This window comes from Brachyhypopomus gauderio, chromosome 13, assembly GCF_052324685.1.
Source record: "Brachyhypopomus gauderio isolate BG-103 chromosome 13, BGAUD_0.2, whole genome shotgun sequence".
Lineage (NCBI taxonomy): Eukaryota > Metazoa > Chordata > Actinopteri > Gymnotiformes > Hypopomidae > Brachyhypopomus > Brachyhypopomus gauderio.
In genome coordinates, this window is record NC_135223.1 from 15853319 (window position 1) to 15878444 (window position 25126).

The 25126-nt window shown below is 42.4% G+C and overlaps 1 protein-coding gene across 3 annotated transcripts in view; it reads right to left on the reverse strand.

Annotated features, from left to right (window-relative positions):
* Nucleotides 1–21414, reverse strand: part of dpp6a (dipeptidyl-peptidase 6a) — a 196014-nt gene extending 174600 nt beyond the window's left edge. The window contains exons 1-2 of one of the 3 annotated variants that reach the window (XM_076971239.1): nucleotides 21003–21414; nucleotides 20825–20901 (exon numbers count right to left, since the gene is read on the reverse strand). In XM_076971239.1, the coding sequence (XP_076827354.1) occupies nucleotides 20825–20881 (57 nt within the window). In that variant the 5' untranslated portion in view covers nucleotides 20882–20901; nucleotides 21003–21414. Of the gene's footprint in view, nucleotides 1–3877; nucleotides 4664–20824; nucleotides 20902–21002 lie in introns of those variants that run through there. The other 2 variants (XM_076971243.1, XM_076971242.1) reach the window with 2 other exon arrangements.
* Between the last annotated feature and the right edge of the window lie 3712 nt (nucleotides 21415–25126).

Genomic DNA, 25126 nt, shown 5'->3' on the forward strand with positions numbered 1-25126 from the left:
GGATCCTGCACGGAGACATGGCAGCCTGCGTAAAGGTCACTATAAATCACCACCATCTTTCCTCACTCGTCCACAGGGCCGGCCCCAATCACACGAAGCGGTGCGGGGAGGCCGGACGCGTGCAAAGCCAGCACGGAGGCAAGAGCATGCGTGTCACATCGCCGCGGTTACTCCTGGTCTGCCCGCTCTCTGAGAGCTGCCCTGGGACACGGCCGGGTTCTGTGTAGCAGTCACTCTCTAACAGAATCAGACCTGAAATGAGGGCTGCAGAGAAGCTAAAGTGACATCTAACATGCAAATAACAGTGCACCGGTGTTGTGTGTGTGTGTGTGTGTGTGTGTGTGTGTGTGTGTGTGTGTGTGTGTGTGTGTGTGTGTGTGTGTGTGTGTGTGTGTGTGTGTGTTTTGGGGTAGGGGATACATTTCAGTATTTTTGCAGTTATTTGAACTGAAATGTAACAAGAATTTCTGTGGCACATTTTGTTTTTTACAGTAAGCAATATTTTGCAATCTGTAGTTTTTGTCTTTTGGACCAAGAGTTTCTAAAACAAATACTGACACAAACAGTGTTTCTAAAACAAACACTAACATGAGCATTGTTTTTGAAACAACTATTAACATGAACATTATCTCTAAAACAAATACCGACTAAAAAGAACATGTCAGCAAGAACACTTCATGATTTCCAGTTTGCAAAATTTTGACAACTCTTCCTTTTCCTCTTGCTCTGCAATATGTCAGTGTTGTCATCTATTAAACACAGCCCTGTGTTTAATCCTTATGACGTCCTCTTCAACACTGCCCACGACCCCGAATGGCCGACTTGTGGTGAGCACTGATAGAACAAAGCAGAGGAGTTCTGGACGACAACCAGACGCTTTAAGAAAACAACACATCCAAAATCAAACACTGCAGATAACGAAGATGGGACTGATGGCAGTGCCACTGTCTAAAAGACTGTACAGCAAGGCCTGCTATCACTGGGTTAATAATGAACAGGAGCCACCGGTGGTGCCTTAGTTTACTCAGTAGAACACGAGCTCAACAGCCGGCACACACTAGCCTTCTTTCTGCACTAGCCATCTAGGTGAAGTGTCCGTATAAGGATGTGAATACAGTGCCAACTCCCAGAGTGAGACATCCTTGGCCTGCCTACACTGCTGCATACTCTGCTGGCTTTTCCCGTACTGTAAACAGCAGGGTGCCCTCTCCTCCCGAGCTCTGCTCTGCCCAACTCTGACAGCTCTGGCTGGTGCGAATGCCCTTTTACGCAAAGATATAAAAGCAAACAAAATGATTATACCTGCACAGGTAATATAGGGTTGGTATAAGTGCGCAATGCCTGACGACATCAGTAAATGATCTAAAGAAAACATTCAACAGATGGAATAAATTTAAATGTAGTAAAGTCACTTGATATTTGAAACGAGATCAAACAGAAGTAAGCAAACACCTCAGGGCTACATTAAGCTGTATCGCTATATATTCTATTTAAACTAAAAAATGTTTTTAAAAGTATTTATTGCATACTACAGTGTTTATATCATGTAATTTATGTTTTGCCAGAAAATGTTAGCAAAACAAATCAAATCAAATTTTATTTATATAGCGTTTTTTACAACAGTTGTTGTCACAAAGCAACTTTACAAGTGTGCATTTAAAATATGTGTATGTTTATGACACTAGGGTTTGGTCCTGTGTGATTACTTTGTCTGTTCTTTTAAAGCTTTCAGCTGTCACGCCCCCCCCCAACTCCAAGTCCCAGTTCAATATCACCACATATTAACTCTGAAAAATGTCAGAGTCAAAACTTTGATGCTTGCCAGCCCTATAGGGTATCATTTTGATTATCACTGTGCCCATCACTTCAAATCTTGTACATGGGGCTCAATACCTGACCAGAGAACATGTTTAACAATTTAACCTCTCCCTCCTGATTCTGAGAGTATAGGAGTGGCTGTCAGTCAGGGATCACTGCACTCAGATCAGAATCCATAGGTAAACGTGTGCAAGTCTTCCCAGAAGGGAGAATCTTCCCCCTTATAAGGAGAGTAGAAGTGTGTTGTAAAGGCTTCATGAGTATTTGAATGTCTCCAAGGATTAGTTCAGTGGTGCTCTAAATCTTACGTTCATACACAAAATTTTTATTATCCATATTATAATGCCATAACTACAGACCCACTATAAAGACACAGAGGGTGGCTGTTTCCCTGGAGCACTCCTAGGTTCCTGGTGATTGTTTCCATGTGCAATATTTTTTTGTGTACAGAACACATGTTTTGTGTTCTCTCACAATACCAAAAATGTACTGGGAGACAAAATATTTCAGGAGAACACAAAAAAGACATTATGTGGAAGTCCAGAATTATTAGGAGAGAAGGAGAGAAAAGTAAAACTATTGCGTTGAAATGCAAAAAATTTTTTAATGGACTCTGCACAAAACATTCTTGATTTCTTTTACTGTTTTCTATTACCACATTATATGAATGTCAATATCCCCTGGAGGTCTTTTCATGCTATGTAACCTCTGGCAATTAGCACTCACTCTCTGCTGACTGGTTTTACCTACTGCTGGGAAGATGTGCTTTAATTTCAGCGGGGGAAGAGGGGACGGGAGGGTTCATTTCACCAGTGTGTGCTCAATAATATGTGTGCCCTGTCAGGCCTAACTCAAAACAGCAGCATCAGGGCTCAGTGTGAAGGAAGGGTAACTTAAAACGCCAACCAGCTCCCCCATAACTCCCAACGGCGAGCGGACAGAGACGGCCATCCGCGTGCCGGTAATACTGATCATTTATCCGTCGTCCACCCCATAGACCAAATGTGTAAGTGCAGGGGTTAGTCAAAAGCAGTGAACCATCCTTTTTTCGCAGGCACTGTTTACTAAGGCAGGATTGTACACAGAGCTGATGGTGTCATTTTGGGGTATGTTTTGTTTTTTTGGATGGAGTGGGTTGGGATGTGCAGCTGCTGCATGTAGCTCACAGGAGAGAGCACTTAGCAAAAACCACAAACTCTCAATTACATTTCTGTCATCTCTCGACTCCTCTGTTACTTCTAAAACATAATATGTAGAACTCAATAACTGACACAGAGGCAATTCAAGCATTTTAAAATATACTATATCTGTTTCACCGCAGACATACTTCAAAGATTTTACTACATTCTCTCATCTTAGGCCAATAACTAGTGGTTCTGTGCTACTTCACATTAACATTACTGTCTACTGTCTTTGTTATTAAAGAAATACATTACTTTGATCTTTCAAAGTGTATGAAAATAATATCCACCGATTTACAGTGACAAAGTTGTATTACTTTTGGATTTAAAATAATAAGCATTTTGATGCACGTGACTGGCCTACACTATCTTAACCTCTCCTGAAAACACTGGTGTCCAGACCCACGGCCTGGACAGGGCAGTGTTTCGGTATTCTGTACTTTAGGCGTGGTAAAATTTTAATAACGCCTTTGCCAGCCCAGAATATGAGAGAAACAGAAGGTCAGTTCTTCCCTCAGAGCTTAATAAGACTGACATGAAAGTGATAATGTACAGGTTACGCTTGCAGTCATGGGCAGATTTGGCTTATTAAACTTTTTTGTCGACTCATAGTCAGCCCGCTGTGTCCATGAACATATCCACACGGAGAATCTCCTCCTGCATCATTGTTTGATGCTCCTGCAACCACACATCCAAAAACATCCTCGTTCCAGTCGAAGTAAATAAAAAGAGCGATAACACACAGTATAAACTGTCTAATTCTCCGTATATTCAATGTTTTTAAACCCTGCTCGCCGTGATATAAACCCCTACTTCAAGTTGCTGTAATATTCCGGCGTGTTTGTAGTTTATTAAGCATAAATAACTTATCCGCTTACCATCATGTTCCCCTGCATTTTCGCCGTCTCTATTAAATTCTTCTCCTTCATTTTCTCTCTGTTGGTGATCCCCGTGTTGCGGTGAACCTACGTGTTTCTGGCAGCCGTCACGGCTGTTCAACTGTTACTGTCTCCGCCGGTTCCGCCGGTTCCGCCCGGTCCACTGTGAGCTTTTGTTAGTTCAGCTGGCAGGGTTATCCCGCATCGATCACACTACTCTGGAGCCTATTCCTTCACGACACCCTGTTGATTGTTGATCTGTGTTAAATGTCCCCAGTCCTTTATTTCGAAAGCACAACGGTTTAAATGTATAAAGTTAACGGGTCACACAGTGATTGACATTCGGGTGTGGAGGACATCCGCGCTCGCGCCTCATCAGTCTGCGTTTCCCGCCGCGACACACGCGCATCTGATCACTTCAAAAGGCGCGAGGAGGGAGTCGGTCTGCGGACTGCTAACGCCACCGCCTAGACCTGACAGTCGGAACAGCCAGCGGAATATAGATCATGATTCCACAGACAGCGAAATAGGCGACCTACCTTTATTTTCTCTGAAACGATCTTACTATATTTCGACCAAGAGTTTCGTAGTTGTGAATGTAAGTCCTCGCTATGTGTGAAGAATCATAAATTAACAAATGCCCGGTAAACAACGGTATATGCACAAGGAATGCTCAATGAGTTACCACACGACACTCAAGTTTCCAGGTCGTGTTTTTCCCGACATGTTCTTGATTTGCGTTACCTCCATGTTCATATTAGCAGAATTCATATTAGAATAAGGAACACCCACATGATAGTTTGAAGAGGCTGCAGCACACATTTACGCCTCGCGTCAGTTACTCTCGTACCCCTGATGAATCTAGAATAAAGCTAGTTAACCAAGAACATGACGCAACATGAATCCAGCTGCTCAAAACAAGCGCTTTAAGAGTTCTGTTAAAAAAACTAATAATAAAAAAGCATATGATACCAATGTAGTATTGAATCATTAAGGCATAACATTTAATGCCAAACCCCACCTCTCATGCACGCACGCGCGCGCACACACACACACACACACACACACACACACACACACACACACACACACACACACACACACACACACTGCATTAAAAACTAAGGGTTTGTCAAATGGCCCATAACCGTAACACTTTCAGAGTTTGCCAGACAGAAGTAATCAAGGTCCTCTCTTAGATGGAGGACCTGATTGTAGTAATTACAGTATTCTCTGTTTTCACCTCTAGAAGCATAGAACAAAATAGAATCAATTTATTCTAATACTACCAACATATGGTACACATGGTACCCAGGATCTTAACTGGGCAGATTAGTACATAACATGCATGCAAGCAAACATGGAATCCCACTGAAATGCATAATATATATATATATATATATATATATATATATATATATATATATATATATATATATATATATATATATATATATATAGTGATGAAGCAGGTATTATTTATCTGAGATGTGTTTTCAGAAACAGGTCCCCAGGTGTGTGGGTTCCATGGGTAAGGTTTCAGTTCACTTCTTCTCCCTTATGTCTTGCAGCTGTGTGGAAGGCCCTGCTGCTCACCCTGTCTTTCTGCGTCTGCCCTGTAGTTGATTTTGTCATTGCTGTTAATAAGGACCTCTCAGGTTGTGTGTTGTGTCCCGAACAAATGTTATCACTGCAAATACACTCATTGAAGTACAGGAAGTAAAGGGGGATGAGAGAACACAACCTTGAGGAGACTCAATGCTGACGGATAGGGGTTCTGACAAGTAAGGTCCCTAGCACACAGGTCGCCTCCTGTTTGACAGGAAATCAACTACACCTGGTATATGGGGGGGGGGGGGGGGGGGGTGTCCACCTTCGGTTGTAGCTATTTATCATGGTCCAACTGTACTGAACGCAGGGCTGGAGCCTTGAAATAGAGGACATGTTGTAGAACCAGGTTGACTGCATCATCGTGAGTTGTTAGCACTGTAAGTGAACTGTGGTGGATTAAGGAGGGGGTTAGGGATGGACTTTACATAGGATGAAGATCTTCAGGACTACTGATGTAAAAGCTACTGGCCTGTAGCCACTGGCAGAGGTTCTGAAGTGTGAGAACACCGCATGCAAGCAGACCAAACTATTGACATAACAGGAGCACGCTTCCTGCAATTTAAAGAAGCAACAGGAAGTGTGGTATCCCTGGGTTCTGCAAGGCCTCTCCACTCCTCAGGTGGGTAGGAGGGGTGTGTGTGAGATGTTTAAGACTTGCATCCCTCTCTTCTCAGCATGCCACATCCGCCACAGAGGTGATTTGGCCCACAAAACAGGTTTAAAGTGACAAGGCAATCGATCTCTCCGGTGAGTGCAGGCAGTGCAGGCTCACACGCCAGTGTTTTCCAGGTCTCTCCACTAGAACAGACAGGCATGCTGTGAGTAGAACTGGACCAACCGCACCGGTATGCCCCCCTCAAAATGAGTGCCTTTGATAATCACAGTGAAACCTGTTAATGAATCTGCACCACCGAAGGTGAAGAACCCATCAAACCCCATCTGGACTTGTCCGAGTCTTGATGAATGAACTTTAGAAAGTTGTGCCTCTGGATTACTACTCTTGGCCATTACTCGCAGATGGTATAAAGAAAGACAGCATGGTGCGAGTTACGGTGTGCCTTAAAAACCCAGTGTTTTGCTTAGCAATATGTCTAAATAAATATGTTTACATATGTCAAAGATGTTCAAACATACACACATATCACTTTTCAGATTATCATACTACTAAGGAATAAAATAAATATTCTGACTAAACTAGACTCGTACATGAAATACACTCATTTCTTTATCTTTGCAACTAGGCATAGAAAAATCGAACATCTTAAAAAATCTGTATTTTGAGGTAATGCAGTTGTGGGATGTGCCATTCCACACAGTGTTCATCATCACTGACCTTATTACCCAACAAAGCGCCTTCTGCTTTAAGACCGAATCCTCGTACCTTGTAAAAACAACAACCTCAAACCTCCACAGTAGGTTCACAGTACGCCACTGGTCCGCAAAATTAATATTACTCACTAAAACTGATTGGAAATGAGATATAAAAACATTTTATAAACATCTCTATACGATGAATAAACTAAAACGGGAAAAACAGAAACTACAGTGATTTGCATTCTGTAATAGCAACTCATTTAAAACCTATAACATCACTGCTCAGTCTCCCTTATGATTTCTGGCTCATTTGCGAAGTTGTAGTAGCAGTGCAAATCTCACTTTACAATCTGTTCCAGCAGTGTCCACTGTGAGCATGTCTACAATTGGTAGAAAAATGGTCTGTAAATGATCTGGATGTAACATGGCTTAGAGGAATTCTACTGGCTGCACAGCAGCATCACCTGACACAGAACCTGACACCCCCCCCCCAAGAATACCCTAATCAATCAGTCACTCATTAAGAAACGTTGCATGAGGCCAAAAGAAGAAAGTACAGGGTATTAATGAGACCACTGTTACATTTAAAGCTCATAATCAATCATTTGCTGCATTTTGGAACAAATCCTTAAAAGCCTAGATCAGCAGCGCAAAGAAAACAGTGTTTGATAGGAGCTTATAATTATTTGTTTGCTAGCAGAGGAAGAATAGCATAATTGGAAGATTTTCAAATTATATGTGTACATAGTCTGTGTTTACCCGTTTTGTTTAATACGGAACCATTCAGCATTTTCCAGCAAACGATCCTGCAACATCTGAACATAATATGAAGCACAGGCTTTGCACCCCTAAACCCAGAAGGAGATGTGATGGATTCATCAGGACCCCCCTCACAAGGACTTTCATGAGAAGCTCATGGTGGTCACAGCAATCATCCGGCACAATAAAGTGAACGGCGAGTCGCTCTGACGTTTCATCAATAAGTTCATTATTAGCAGCCATACTGAAGACCATTGAGCCTGTTCCTCAATAGCTTCTCTTCTGTCTATGCCGATGTCTCACTAGTGACTCAGGGGACTTATTGAACATATTGAACACATGCAGCAGAAGCAGGTGTAATGGGGATGTTCACGTGTGAAGTGGATGCTGCAGTTGAAGCTTCCATCTGCACCCTTATCTTTAATCCGCTTTAACAGACTTTCATGTCTGAACAGGAGGACAGACGTGGAAAATCAATCCAAGTCCAGTTTCCTAGATCTGACAACCTCATAATATATCAAAAGTTAAATGAATCCAAAAGATAACACTTTTTCTTTCTGTAGCAGCAAGTTTTGGATTTATGTCCATAGAGATTTTATATAATTATATAAACACATGTACAAAAACAACACAATTCAGAACTACCCAACTAATGTCCCAACTGAATTATCCTCACATTGATATTCCAATAACTCTGACCTTCTCGTTACCATGAATAACCTGTTCGACTCTTTCCCAACCTGTGACAGGATTGTAAGGCTATAGCCACTCAGACGAGGAGTGCGGTAGCATTGTGGAAGTTGAGGAAACACCTAATTTCATGCAGTCGCTCTTCTATGTCCTGTTCCCTGCACAAGAACAGATAATTGCTACAGCTAATGAATATAGCAGTGAATGAATAGTGTGCCAAGGTGTGTGATGTGTATTAATCACAAGCTTTGCACACAGTCTATTCAAGTGATTAGTGTCTCATTAGCATACAAAAAAGGGGAAAGAGATGGACAGAGAACAGAAAACAATAGGCTAGATTCAAATCTGAAACCATTCATAATGATAGTCATTATCAATAACGCGCATGTATTCTAAAAGTCCTACGGGCGTGCACAGTGCACACGATTGTCATATTTAATCCCATACAACCATGAACGGTAAATTATGTGCTACCTATGTAAAAGAGTGAAGGCAGGAGACAAAAAGTAACGATTTATTACCATTATTAATTTGAGGGCTGGCAAGGAACAGCGAGTTATCTGCTATAATTTACTATCATATTCATCATTTTCACCTGCTTTGCTGCGCAAGTGAAAAGAAGAATCCAAGACTCCCAGCACCTGGGCTTTTTACAGGCATCTCGGTTTCAGAAACTGCACATATATGAGGACGGACGGGGGACCGAAGATGCACATTTGTCGAACAGAAACTGCGGTGCTCCCCGTTCATAAAGTTCATAAAGCTCCGCGCGTGCCTAGACACGTCAGCACAGACTGAATTAAACAGCCTCAATAGCAAATCGGTTTCGATTTGGCCTAAGAGAGAAGTGGGCCCTAGTTGGGGAGGGGAAATAAAACCCTTCCACACAGCACGCATATTATTAATGATTTTCATTTCAAGAACTTGATACATACCCGACTTTGAGAGAGAGAGAGAGAGAGAGAGAGAGAGAGAGAGAGAGAGAGAGAGAGAGAAATGAATGACTCAATGAGGCCGACATTAGTCAAAGTTAAATACCACTTAGGCTCACGTGGTATCTCGTCTGCTATCTTTTTTAATACTATTTCGGCATGGATCTAACGACAACTTATCTCCTTATTAGCACCTCATTGTGATTCTGAACTGCCGAAAGGACTGTTTGTTATGGCAGGGTACATGGGGCATCTGACAGTGGCACCAGAACAGTAATAAAACAGTATGAGAAACAGCGGTAGAGGTCATCAGCCCACAATGCTGCCTGCTCTCAAATCAGTCATGAAGAACCACCATTCTCTCATTCTCTCAATCTCTCAAAGGGTCAGACTGCTGGCTCATGATACCAGCCCGCCCAGGATTAAGAAAAAAATATCTGTACCGTCTGTTTCCCTTAGAGAAACAGAACTCACTGAATCTCCAAGGTTGTTTCTGGGACAAATATGAAGCCATCAATTAGCCTCGTGTAATCTCACAGGAAGCGCCTAGCGAATGCAAATGAGCGTCCCCTTTACGCAAGCTCGTGCAAGCGCACACTTGTTGCAAAGGTCTCGTCAATAATTAAAATGTGTACCTGCGGGTGTCAAGAGGCAGGGATCATTATCAGCAGTGCTGTCTAAGGCAAATCCTGCAACGCCTGATCCTTTTAAAAACACTAGGCGGTGGAAGAATTCGGAGTAAACTCGTTTTATTAATTTCTTTCCCGAGCGTTAAACCATTTCAGGGATATTCAAATAACCAAAAATGCATGTATTACTTCATATGTTAATTTATAGGAATTTAAAGACCTGCAGATAAGCACACGCACACACTACATGAAATAGAGGGGATGCGACCACGTGAGTCAGTACCAACAGAAACGTGATCAAAGAGCAAAATGACATCGAAATTTGGAGCCTCGGCCTCAAGATACAAATTACATAAATGCATGGTGGCACGAGGTGTCAGTGATGGTGGTACCCCCCTATGACGACGTGTACGTGGAAAAATCACCCGGATGTTTCCAGATCCTGAGGCGGATGTTCTGCTCTTGCGCCATAAATGCTAATTCAGCTAATTACTGGCCTTAGTGAAACGTATTAGTAAAAGAAAAATGTGAAATTAGCATGAGTCCTTTGCACTGATTGGTTGTCAATATCCTTCCTCGATTGTTAGCAAATATTCTTTGACTAAGTATAGTAACGTTAACAAGCACATAATATCGTATTGTCAATTACATTGACATCAGAGACCACAGAAGCATTAGCGTGTTCTGCATATCCATGAGGAAACATCAATACATCTGCCTCGAGTATCTTATTTCATATAATAATTATCTTGACTAGGGCAACATTGTGGTGCCGTAGCTAAATGTATTAGAATACTTCCAGGTCACAAATCGCCATCGGCTGAAGCTTGTGCGCGTGCTCGCGCATCGGCACCTGCACGTCGCGTGTATTGGTGGGACCCAAACTGAGCGGGAGGTTTTAAAAGCATCAAGCGATGCTTGGAGGTCGACATATCTGCACCAATAAAGCGTTTGTTTATGCTCCCTTGGTAAACACTCGCTGTCCGTTCGAGATGGCACGCTCGTTTTTGTCCGTGTATGACACGAGCGGATTTCAGACATAATATCCAACAAATCATGGCCCGTTAACGAGCAGCTCCGTGTGTGCCTCGTAAGCGTGCTCCGTGCTGGTTACACGCCAGTGAGTCTCTATGGGTCAATAAAACACCCTGCTGCGGTTATAGGAAGATGAGTGAGGTGCGCCACCGACTGTGCTATGCATATCAATGAAAAGTCATGGATTCCCAGTGCAATAAGTCGATGGACACGTTTAGGTGAACAGTGCCTGAATTTAAGCCAGAGTATGTGTGAATATACTTTCCAAAATCATTTATGAAAACTTGGCAAGGATTATTGTTAGACTATACATGACATGAGAGCTGCTGCTTTCTGGCCATGAACAGTGATGCATTTATACCAACTGGCATTATCTAACAGCCTGCTAGGGAGGGTACTGTTTGCCCCACTGTACTGCTGTGAATTAACTAATATTATCTTGCTTCAGGCTGTTGTTGTGTACTATGTGAATGGCTGGCGTCTGTTTCAGCAGTGGAGATGTAGGCCAAACGTGTTGTTTATCAGTCATTTGAAAATATAGTAATTATGTCAGCCTTCATGTCACGCAAATGAGGATCTGAGAAATAAAAGGATGGGAGATGTTTGATCTTTGTTTTGATTTGTCTTTAATGGAAGGTAGTGAAAGAGTGGGAGGGAGAGAGAGGGAGGAAAAGAGGGAGAGAGATGGTAGGAGAGATAGAAAGAGACGAAGGAGAGAAAGAAAGATGGAGGGAGAGAGATGAATGAAGAGAGGGATGAGTAGAGGGAGAGAGAGAGATGGATGGAGAGAGTGAGAGAGAGAGATGGATGGGGAGAGGGAGATGGAGGAAGCGGCTGTATGACTCAAAAATGGTTTTTAGACTAATAAGCTGGATCGACTTGCCCCTGCCAAAAAGAGACACTGGGACCTAGAGATAGTCCCGTTATCAAAAATCTCATAAAAAAGACACAGTCCTTCAAGGGGTGAGCAGAGTGCATTACTGCTGCTGAATAATGAGTCAGCTCTCAAGTACGCCAACAGGTTTCTGCACACAGTAATTATGTTTGCATCTTTCAGTGGTCCAAAGTCAAAGACGTGAATGGAGGCTCTGGGAGAATTTCATATGATATAAAAGATTTAAATATCAAGAGAAAAAATTGAGCATCGGGAAACCATAGTAATAAATGATGATTCTTTGTCTATTTCAAAAGTAGTATTCTGCTGTGGCTTAGCTTGGCAGGAATACTTATTCATAGTTTATGCATGGCTACTATAACAACCCCAATAATTATCTGGATCTTTGCATAAAGACTTAGTTGGTGTTAGGTATTAACAGGTTCTGTTCAAATAAGAAATTAATACATTTAATACATTAATACATTTAATACATTAATACGTGTAACTGAATGCACATTTTGTTTATACAGGTGGTCTTCTGGGAATATATATGTGTTGTCATCCAGCAGAGGGCAAGCTTCCCCTAATCAGTATCCAGGTTTAGACCTTTTATTTTCCAGACCTATGCTAGAAATGTTTCCCTTCCATGCTCAGCTATAGTGCTCTGAAAAAAGGAGAATATTTTTGTGTGTGTGTGTGTGTGTGTGTGCGTGTGTGTGTGTGTGTGTGTGTGAGTGCATGAGTGTGTGTGTGTGTGTGTTTGTGTGTGTGTGTGTGTGTGTGTGTGTGTGTACGTGCGTGCATCTGTGTCTGTGTATGTGCAGAGGTGTGTGTGTTAGTGTGTTAGAGTCCCAAAGGGAGCAAACAGCAGTCTGTGTATTCAGTTCACACAGACGCAGGGCTTATGTGAGTGTGTTTGTGAATGTCTAGTAATGGTTCTGCCTGTGTGTTCAACTGGGCATGAGCGTCCTCTCAGCATTAACACGTATTGTTGGAACCCAGAGCCATCTGTTTGGCTAGAAAGTGTTTTTCAACCCATATGACCCCAGCATTTGTGAAATATGCTGCTAACATAAAGGATTGAAAGGCCCACATCACTACATCACCTAGCAACCTTTGTTTCAGAGACTTCTGGTCATAGACTTGCTTGAATCAGAAATGTGTGTACCCCCCCCGCCCCCAAGTTTTTGAATCAGTAAAAATAGTAATTTGTTGTTGCATTGTTTCCATAAACAACATGAATGAAGTCAACAACTAAGTAAATAAAGCTGAATTTAGTATTTAGTGGCATAAACTGCCAGAGCTTTATTGCTTTTGGAAGTCTTCCTAAAGACGCAAGCGTCCGCGAGAGTGTGCTCACCCTGAGATGATCGCACTCATTTCCTCAGATTAATTTCCTCTGCGAGCATTCAGAAGTGAGCAGGGTGGCGTGAGGACCCCTGGTGGTACAGCAGTGCTGGGCTGGGTCTCCCTAATCTGCTGCTGCAGCGTCTTTGTGAGCCTGCACTGCACACGCTGGGTGAGGAATAAATCACAACTCCTGTCTAAAAACCAGTAGGATACAAAGGCTGTAAAATACAGGGGCCCCCTGGCACTGCTCATCCGTCACCCCACCTGACCAATTGCACTCTGTTCTGCAGTAAAGAAGTATTGCTTTCATCTACAGCTGCCCGATATGCACAACATGCTGTAATGTGATTGTACTGCTGTGTAATGTGATTGTACTGCTATATATTAGGATTGCACTGCTATGAATTGTGATTGTAGTGCTATGTATTGGCATATTGTGATTGCAACATATCTTGGAATTGCAAAATTGCATCTATGTGTCTATCTATTTATCTATCTACCTGTGTTACATTGAAAGATTTTTAGATAAATGTTAGATTGTTAATGATTATAACACACACACACACACACACACACACACACACACACACACACACACACACACACACACACACACACACACAAACAATGATTTATCAAATGCCTGAAGGCAATGCTCATCTGAAATTTCAAAACTGGTCAGAATGCTTACAGAACACTACACGAAATCGTACAATTCATTATAAGATCATTTGCATATAGCAACCTTTCACAACATTGGTATTGTGATAATACAACCTATGTGTCATTCAGCCACTCCTGCATCCTCATCTCTGTCCTTAAGTCATGAACGTAGTGTAGCAGGGCAATATTGGTCAGCGTTTATACACAACTTCATTGCCTCAGATTACACTCATGAGCTCTTTGCATCCGAGGATTTGACGCACCTCATTTCTCATCGTGGTGTCACAGGAAGGTGGGAAAGCAACAGCTGCAGACGTTAGAACCAGGCTGGCCTGCTCAGGTATTGGACTGAACCCAAACAAGCAAGGCAGTACCTTCTGAAGCACACTCAGTTCTATCACAAGCTGTGTCACAAATCCATCCACATACATGGAAGAACCTCCAACCAATTCAGAAGCACTTCTATGAAGGACGACTGTTAGAAACGTCCAGTTTGTGTACTTCACCACAATTTTTAATAACAACTTTCTCTCTCTCTCTCTCTCTCTCTCTCTCTCTCTCTCTCTCTCTCTCTCTCTCTCTCTCTTTCTCTCACTCACTCATGAATATATATTGATGAGGTACAACGGCAAGTGGGAGCCATGGTGACAGGTCAGAGGGGAATATCATCATGACCATGCCCCATAACGACATCATCAGATACCGCACTGGCATCATAAGCTGGCCTAAGGAGGAGATGGAAGCCACTGACTTCGAGACAAGGTAAATTCCTCACAATGCATGGAGGGTTTCATAAATCCAGCACTCTGGGACTGAACACTAAGCTGAAGAAGCAGGGGGGATTAGTGATCCAGGGGTGCACCAGGAAGATGGCCTCGAGTGATGAAGTGCTTAGTGCTTCATACTTCAGACAGCAGAGAGGGTGGAGCAGGAAGCATCATGGAAGGATAAACCCCTGCATGGTATATACCTCTGGCAAATCGCAGACGTGGCTGATATGGACAGATCATATCAATGGCTGGAAAAGACTGGAAGATACACACACACACACACACATGCATAGAGGTAGCATGATGCAGTGTCTACAACAAAAGTTGCTCAGGTAGTGCAGCTCAACCAGGATGGCACATCAATGTGAGCTGTAGCAAGAAGGTTTGCTGTGTCTGTCAGCAGTGTCCAGAGCATGAAGCAGATACCAGGAGACATGAAGGGGGCCGTAGGAGGGCAACAACCCAGCAGCAGGACCACTATCTTCTCCTTTGTGCAAGGAGGAACAGGAGGAGCAGTACCAGAGCCCTGCAAAATGACCTACAGCAGGCCACTAATATCCATATTTCTGCTCAAACTGTCAGAAACAAACTCCATGAGGGTGGTATGAGGTCCTGACGTCCACATGTGGGGCTTGTGATTACAGCCCAACACCTTGCAGGGTGGCATTTGCCAGATAACACCAAGATTGGCAGATTCGCCATTGGTGCCCTGTGCTCTTCATAGATGAGTGCAGGTTCACACTGAGCACATGACAGAGTCTGGAGACGACATGGAGAACGTTCTGCTGCCTGCAACATCCTCCAGCATGACCGGTTTGGCAGTGGGTCAGTAATGGTGTGGGGAGGCATTTCTTTGGAGGGTCGCACAGACCTCCATGTGCTGGCCAGAGGTACCCTGACTGCCTTTAGATACCGGGATGAGATCCTCAGACCCATTTTGAGACCATATGCTGGTGCAGTGGGCCCTGAGTTCCTCTTGATGCATGACAATGCTAGGCCTCATGGGGCTGAAGTGTGTCAGCAGTTCCTGCATGATGAAGGCATTGATGCTATGGACTGGCCTGCCTGTTCCCCAGACCTGAATCCAATCGAGCACATCTGGGACATCATCCACCAACACCACGTTGCACCACAGACTGTCCAGGAGTTGATTGATGCTTTAATCCAGGTCTGAGAGGAGATTCCTCAGGAGAACATCCGCCACCTCATCAGGAGCATGCCCGGGCATTGTAGGCATGTCATACAGGCACGTGAAGGCCACACACATTACTGAGCCTCATTTTAACTTGAGGAATTTCCAGTGAAGTTGACTCAGCCTGTCATGTGATCTCGACTTTGATTTTGAGAATGATTCCTGTCACGTTGTGGGGGGACCCCCTACCGGTCGCCCCCAGTTACAGCGGCAGCGGTCCTGTTTTTGGTCACGTGATGTTCGTCCATCAGGTGGGCGGGACCCGTGATCCGTCTCACCTGAGGGTCGTTTGTTCGTCTATATACGTCTTTGTACTTTGACTGCTGGTTATTATTTCCTTCATTTGGAACAATGCACGGGTTTTTGGTTTGCACACTTTCTATTAAACCATCCTCTTTCCCTGAGACTTGGCGTGATCGCTTCCTTTTTGAGTTGCTCACCCTGCCCGTCACATTCCAAACCTCCATGGGATAATAATATTGATTTACATTGATTAAATTCATTTTAATGTTATTTTGTTCTCAACGCATTCCACTATGTAATATATATATATATATATATATATATATATATATATATATATATATATATATATATATATATATATATATATATAATATTAGTGTGCTGTGTTAAGTTAACTTTAGCAAAGGTCTACATGTTATGCTCCATGTCAACTATTCCAGGTGCTAAGAAAAGACATTGGATTTACAAAGGAAGCACCTGAGGTGTGTTTGGTAACAGAAGCCTCATTGGTGTGAGATGGAATAATATGATGCAATGTCCTGGCAATTGGATTATACGGTGTGCATATATGATGTTCACTACATGTAAGACCAAGGTAACAGAGCACAATATTAACAGACTATAGGGACATCAGCAAAATCTCAGGCCAAGAACCTGATATTTGTGTCTGTTTGTTTGGTTAAACAGAAATTTGTTGTAGATAACTAACTATTGCTTAGGTTCAATGAAGTTTGAGACCATAATGAATTATTAATTGAAAAAGTAAATTGAAAAAGTGAATAAACATTCACCAAGTGAATAAAAGAATTCACCAATGTTCTTAAATTTTAAGGATTATAAACAAATGATGACTTTAATTACCCCCACGCCCCCATGCCAGCAAGTCAGTGTTCAGGGATCAATGCTAATTTCCATACATTCTGGCAATGGTTATGGATTACACAGGATTGGAGGAATAATGAGAAACTGATCAATACCTGGCATGCTTCATAGTGGATGATGGGGTTTGTGCTGGGGCTGAGCTGTTGGCTAACACAGCCTCTGTAATTAAGGAACACACTCTAGTGCATAATAACTTCTCAATATCAGCACCTCCATGCTCAGGGGAGCTCCAAACTCCAAGTCTGATGACCCAACATAGGAGTCATCTACAAATCACCAATGCAGGATGTATGAATTTACCAGTGTAATACAATTATCTGTCAACTGTATAAAAGGTTATTGGATGTTAATATGCGCTATAGTCTTCTCTCATTAACTCACTCATGGATCGCTGATACCCTCCTGCATGCAGCTTGCCAAATCAATCCTCTCATAGATGTTACTCAACCTTTGAGGGACACTTACACAATTTATTGTAATTGATGAGTGTGTTTTGGTTGTAATGTGTTTCATTTGAAAGAGAGAATTAAACTTTGATTTCATCAAGAAGAAACAAAAGCGTCTCTTCAATCACAGAAAAAACTATTAGGATTGGCTCACATCTGAAAATGCAATTTAAGGCAGTCACCTAATTATATACATTTTGGTCGAAAGAAAATGTCGATGCGTGATTCTGTTATATGAGAAATTATGAAAAGGAGGACAGAAAAATTAAAAATGTCTGTACAATCAAAAAATCACTGTGAATGAATGGCTAAACTAACCATTACTTTCACTTATAAGTCGATCAACTAGAAAGGTGTGAGATCTAGTACCATGATAACAGTAGGAGCTGTCCATTCAGCACCACCCCACAAGCAACGGTGCCATTCAGCACCATGGAGAGCTCCAGACTGACACCTGTGACAGCTCCTCTCTTCCTGCACAGTATCTGCATTTCTTTGATGCGGAGCAAAAAGGTACATTTATGCCTTGGAACAGACGCACGGGGAAAGCTCCAGGCAATGACCGTACTCTCCCTGCCTATTACACGGTGAACCGGCGAGTTTGTCTTTGGTTGAGTGCAATGTAGAGAGATAGGAAATTATGATGCAATCTCCTGTCGGATATAGAAAACTTAGTGAACTTGTCTAAGGATGGTGGAATGGGAACAAAACCTATCCAGGGCTGTTGGTAGTGCTGTAGCAGGACACACCACAGCATCGCCAGAGGAGAATAACACGGCCGTCGGGATTCTACTCTCACCTCAGATGAGTTCAGTGCATTTTATATTATACTCGGGAAAGAATGAAACTCGCAGCAACATACCGAGCACGTTTTTTTGGTCTTGGTTGTGAAGTTGTGAACAGACATTGTCATATTTTGGGAGCACAGCTCATACAGACCCACAGTGTCTCGCCAGAGCTCCGACACACACAACGCCCAGGTCACTCTGTTTTCCCGCACGACCTGGAAGCACACTACTTTGTCAGATTACAGGCAGCCTGTGCTCAAGCGGTTTCTGCCAGCTCAAAAGCGTGTGGAGGCATGGCTGCAATCAGTGTCCAGTTGGGGTCGTGCTGTAATGCGCACACAAGCACAAGTGGTTCGTATTCATGCAGCCCTGCCATGGCAGTCCCACCTGAACATAATCACATAAATACGCAGATGTCTGTTTCTGTTGCAATATAAACAATCTTCATATCACACACACATACACAAACATGCATGTACACACAAAAACACACATTCATATCACTCAGAGAGAGAGAGACAGAGACAGATTTGGCTGTTTACACTGTGCATTTTTTAGCTTTTAATGTTGTATAGTACTGGTGCCTCCTGAACCTACAGACATATCTATGGAGACCTCTTGTGGTGTGTATCTGCTACAGCTGATCACAAGTTAATTGCAAAGAAATAGTAAACAACACATGAGTCTGTTTAACATAAAGAAAGTCAACAAAATTATTCTGGATGTAGAATCTATAATCTACTTCAAGTAGGGTAAATATGCTCTGCTCAAAGATTCAGAACAAAACGACATCTACAGTGCATGTTAATCATCATTAGATCATATTAGAAGAGTTTAAAATTCTGTACAAAGATACTGTGAGCATCACATTGAGGGTGTGTGCATGTTATGTCACTGAACACAAAACATCACTTTAACATACTAAATGTAAAACTGAGCAAATGTGATATTAGGGATCAGTCTTGAGAAAATTATATTAGGGGAATGTCTAGAGAAAGTGTTATTAAGGATAATTCTAGCCTTCGTGCATGAACAGTTGTGATAAAAAGTCTACTTAATGCTGGGGATTCTCCTTTGCCTTTACAGAACAAACTACAGCTGTCATTGTTTTGCATTGGTGTGCTGGTTCTATCTACCAAAAGACATGGTCAAGGTTTGTGGCCATCTTGATAACACAGCCGATTTCCTTAAAGATTAATTCTCCACTGTAAAATGTCATTGTAAATCGCTCACAACAATCTCTAAAACCCCTCAGGTGACACTGCAATGGTCACACACACAGGCAAATCTACAAACACTGACATATCAAATTCTCAAAAGGCTTAAAAGATAATACACTTTATCCTTCTCAGTTTTCTCTATATTCTTGCCATTGTCACAGCTTGTCAGAATGATAATGATTGCTACGTCGCTGCTATTTCTTTGGGGAAGAGGTGACTTTTTCACACCTATCACTGCCACATTTAACTGCAATGCCTTGTGGGCCCTTACTAACGTCAGCTGCATAGACAGTGCAGAAGCGAATAATAAACACCCCTTGAAGGCCTGCCGAGGTGTTGATCCATTGAGACTAATTGCTGGATACCAATGACTGTCATTCAGGTCCTGTCTAGCAGCTGGAGGGGGGGATCCTGACTGATCTGGACACCCTAGATGTGCTCAGGCTTCAGCTGGCACTCAGACCCAGAAGGAGATATTCCTACAGGCCCAAAGGCCTCATTATGCTCAGTTCAGGATACTGTTCCAGTCCATGAGGACATCGCTATGGAGACAGTATGGATCTGCACACAAACCTCACAGCTACAGCAGGAGTGGCTGATATAGATCTGGCTGCATATATGAGGAGGGCACAAACCATACCCAATAATTTCCTGAGTCCAACATAAACTTTATCAATGTTCGTTAACACTCCAACATCTATCTCTTGGTTATGTAAGTGATCCTAATGGATGCTGACACTTCATTCGGTGTTAGATGTACTAATCTAGCCAAGCCATAATAATCCAGAGGGTCAGAAAAGGCAAAGAGCTTGGCCCCATTTTTACATCATACACTGAACCCCTATGGTAATAGTATGAACCTGTTTATAAAGTCTTAATCACATAACCACATCAGATGGCATGTAGGGTTGGCAAAGGGCACAAATCTTTGTGAGCAAAAGCCTGTAAGCATGTGCATGTGTGAGCGTGTGTGTGTGTGTGTGTGTGTGTGTGTGTGTGTGTGTGTGTGTGTGTGTGTGTGTGTGTGTGTGTGTGAATGTGTGTGTGTATGTGTTTGAAGGAGAGACCAAAACGTTAAGCATATAAGTCACAATTTGAACGAGTGTCTCTTCAGGTATTAAATAACCGATAAAACGCTTTAAATGAGAGTCTCAAAAACTCAAAAACAAACGGTAAATTGCTGAATTTACTGTTCAAAAGACTGTCCAAGGACTTTTATAATGAAATTCTAGAGCAAAGAATTTTTGTCATCGTATGTGAAGGAAGAAAACAGATGCTTCTTTATAGTGAATTCCGCCCCGAAGACTCACGCAATTCCACAAGCAAACTCGCGCGCGCGCGTACACACACACACAGTCTTTCAGGCTTCTAAGACAAACTTTGGATCAATAAGACTTTAAGGCTACTTTCTTCGCTGTAGTGCCATGTTGGTGTACAGGCCAGTCTTGCAGGTGTAAAACATCTTGACTGGCTGATCTACGCATGGCACCGTACACAAACTGCTTTTGACAGAACCACACAGATTGCTGTAGAAGGCACTTACTTTTCCTCCTTTCGAGCATCTCCTGTAAGTGTTTGATACTCCCGCAGTTTGATTCATGATTAGTCCTGTATCGTTTTCTGCAACAAAACGAAAAAATAATGTTTTCGTCTACAGATTAGATTTAATTCATCACTTAAACGATACATGTATGCGTAAATTATTAAAACTGTTCAATAACCTTAGTTTACTTCTGAAACTTCTGCTCCGCGTGTTTTAAGGTGCCTCAATGAGCTAAAATGACAAACCCAGTAAATCGTTCCTTATTAATTAGTGCACAGGACGGTTCCTCTTCCCTCGGTGGTCCAAGCGTCTGGTCCAGAGTTGTGAGTGCAATGAAAATTAGCCTTACGGTTGTCGAAAAATCAATGTTCTCGAAAGGTATTTTAAAAATTCAACATTAAACTTTACAGCGACGACGAAAGTGGATGTCGTAACGTACCAGTTTTACACACTCAAATAGTGAACACCGAACCACCGTACAGAAGTCAGGCGGCGGCACTGCTCCCGCTGCCGGATTTGTAATTGGCGAGGAAAGTGGACTAGTACCGCATCGTTATTTCTCTCCTCTCGCGGTTCAGTCGAGAGGTGGCAGACGAACGCGTAAACGTTAACGAACAGTCTGTTTGAAAACATGAATAAATTAGTTGACCGTAGAGCGCTAAAGCACGGGGTGCAAAACGCCTTCATTTACCAAAACTACAAAACATGTCACATTACAAGTTGGTCTCTTAGTATCTCTATCCGTGATTAAGTGACCAAAGGCATAGACCATTTGTATCATTAACTCATTGTGGACCGTGAGTTATGAATTCCTACAAGGATAGAACACTTCAGTAATCATTAGGTTTTTAAAAAGTTTAAAACCTTAAAGAAAAGAGTTAATTAATAGGCGCATGCACTGTTGAAATGGACGAAAGTTGTTATATCCCTCCAAAGAGCGCAGGCGTGGAGCGACCACTATGCACACGTCCTAGTCCTACTCAACATGACTGCAGCAACGCCAACGCCTTTCTGTCGCAAATAACACGGAGGAGGTTAAGTTTATCGCTCCTACCATGTATGAAAATATAAAAGGAGGTCATAACCATCTATTCAAGCGGACAATGAAGTAGTAGTAACAGTTAAAAGTACATCAGAGGTGTTAGATGAGTATTGGGGTCAAAGAAAACCCTCCAAGGTCGATTTTTGTGTTTGTAATCTTGAGTTGCAAAAGTATCTCAACATCAAAGTCTTTGAAAGGCAGGAGGAACACCAAGACCGCTTAGGTTACTGAGCCAAAACCGGATTTAGCTGAAGCTAAGCCAAAAGTCCAGAAAGGATCCTGGGAAGATGAAGAGAGAGGGCAGTACTCTTTAATGCTTTGGCAAAGCTGTTCACACTTCATCTGAAGTTCAACACAATTCTTAAAGCAGCTTCGATCTGCTCTTCTGGGGTTTTTGTGTGCACAGAATTGCATGTAACTTCAGCAGACGCAGCAAAGAAAAGAATAATCAATGAAGAGGGCAAAGAGGCAGGCTAGACGTCCTTTATTTGTTTATTTATTTATTTATGATATCCTCCTGTGTGTTCCCCACGTGCTCAGGGCTCCTGCACAGGGTGTGCCCCTCCCCTAATCCAGAGAAGAAGTTGGCTTATCTCTGCCCCTTTCACAATGACCTTTCTGTTTTTTCTTATGGTTCAAACATCATGTGTTGTTCTATCCACTTGAGGTGACAGTGTCAGGTTTACGCCTTGATGTAGAAGCGTCCTAAGATGCCAGACAAGTGATGTAATCCTTTGATGCTCATTTCACACATGACTATGACTGGCATATTTGGGGAGTGCAGGTGAGATGTTGCATTTCACTAACCCCACTCCACTGACAACTACAACCAACCATGAAGCTAGAGACAAGCCAAGGAATAATGTGTGTAAAATGTAATAAATCTGACCACATATTATACCAATAAATGTGTTAGACAGTCATTTATAATGGTCAGGCCAACATAAGAATAAGATGGCCATCCTCTTGATAACATAAGTTGTGAGAATATGTAAAACAATCTTTTAAAAGTTCCTTAATGCTAAAGCAGCCTGCTTTGCTAGGGGTTTACTATTTGGCTGGCCTAGTTTATGGGTTAATGTAGTAAACATTCACCCCAGATTGCATACAATTCAGGGGAATTGGTGATGGCAATCTGTAAATCTCTAGCATGTTCTCTCCGGTTAGTGAGCACTTAAGCATTTACATGATCCAATGTTATCTAATGAGATGAGCATCTCATGGGTCCAAGGTAACACAAGATTTATTAGCATAATACAAGCCAATCAGTTCCAAATTACAATTGGTTAGATATTGTAATGAGGCAATACAAATCATATTGCAAAAAAACAAACAAATGCAGTGCAGATGATAGAACCTGAACATTGACTAACAGATGGATACAGAGGGGTAGAGAAAGGGAGAGAGAGAGAGAGAGAGAGAGAGAGAGAGATGGAGCCCAGTTGAGAGATTTCTCCAGTCCTAACTCCACAAGCTGGGCTCAGTTCCACTCCAACTCCCCTCCATCAAACCCTCTACCCCCAGGCCCAGCCAGCCTTACACCAGCTTTGGTCTTGACTAAGAACAGAATTTACCACAACTGACTGACATGACCTCCTACATACTGGTATTATCCAACCACAGGACAACACCACTGGAACTCACAGCTGGTATGACTTTGAAAAATGATTGACCATTTGAGTTGTAGTGCCAAAGTGACCACTGTTTCCTGACCACCCTAATTTATTTTAAACCACAGATGACCACAGCAGTAAGGGCAGAACAGAGTTTGGCCTTCAGAGTCAGATGTTGCTCTTTAAAAATTGCTCATGGATTAGCATGTCTTACATTTTCAAAAATGCATTTTGATGGCTTTTGAGATACAGTTATGTTTGCAAGCACCTTTGCCTTTTTAAATCAATGTTTTCCTTTATTTTTAAGGGCTTTTTATAGAAGACTCTTCTATCACTTTTCCTGTCTCACTCCAACACTCTATTCTTCAGTAGATCCAAGCTGTGACTTAGACAGGCATGTCTAAAGAGTGCAGTACTTTAATATGGACACTGTAGGGCAGAAGTGGGATCAAGGCTCAGAAGATCCTCCCTGACACTCTACATTGCCATAAAGAAATGGGTCTTTGGCTTGTGGCCAAGTCACATATGGAATTCAGAGCTGTAATCTTACTGTGAGCCATGGACAATAACAGGTGAACTTTGGGTTTAAGGGGTGTGATTCCCCTCAAAAACCTTTGCTATGTCACTGTTCTTACAGGCTGGGAAAAAAAAGCACTCACTTTCAGAAAATCAGTCACTTTCAGGAAAAGTGAGTCTCTTTTTTCAAATACAAGTCAACTACTTTCTTGTGACGAAAGCAGTAACCATGGCAAAGTGACAAGGCCTAGGTGTTGTGAGTCACACTTTCCTGGTTGGTCATGCATTGTGCACACAACCAATCAGGCTCCCTCCACTGAACTGGACTTAGAAATGCTATCACATAGCTTGTAAATGGAGGAACTGTCTGGAGTGTCACCTGATTGGTGTGAGGTGTGTCAAACCATACTACTGACAGCAGTATGCTCCAGTGATCATCCAGTAGCTTTTTGCGTTGCATCACAACTAGGTGTGCAGAAGGAAATGTGAACCAGCCAGCAGTTACAAACTCCCTCCATCCTTAAAGTGGAAAACTATTTTAACAAGAAATCAATGCCAAGGGTACTAGAATCATAAAGTAAGTAGCACTTGCAGCCTAAAGAAGAGGAATGTTGAGGGGATTCACAAAATATTACTGAAGTTTTAGGTATTAAAAGTCAAGAGGTGAATGTAGAGTGTGAGTGTTTTCCTTGATGTGCTTGTATCAGCAGCCTAGAAATGATCTCACTTGTCTAACCTTTAGCTAAGTGGAAACGACTCCTCTGAGATTTCTCCTCTGGGTTCCACGTCTTCAAATGTAGAATATTAATATGAGCTATGGCTTACAGCGTAGTGGACGAACACATTCTGCGGTGCACTAGGGTTGATCTCATTAGTGAACTCCGTCTGTCTCACACAGTGTAATGATGTTTGCCTTTGGCTTTTACACTTATCCTGAGCCCTACCAAATCCAGGGGAAGCTTTCTCAAAAAATAAATCACTTTGTAAGGTGTTGGGGAGACCATTGTGTGGAAGCTCTCTCGATCACACAGAGGTGCTCCAGCAGCAGTAGGGTGCTCAACTCCATCTGGTAGACAATCACATTACAGTGACCACTGCCGATCCAGGCATTTGATAAGAATGAAGAACACA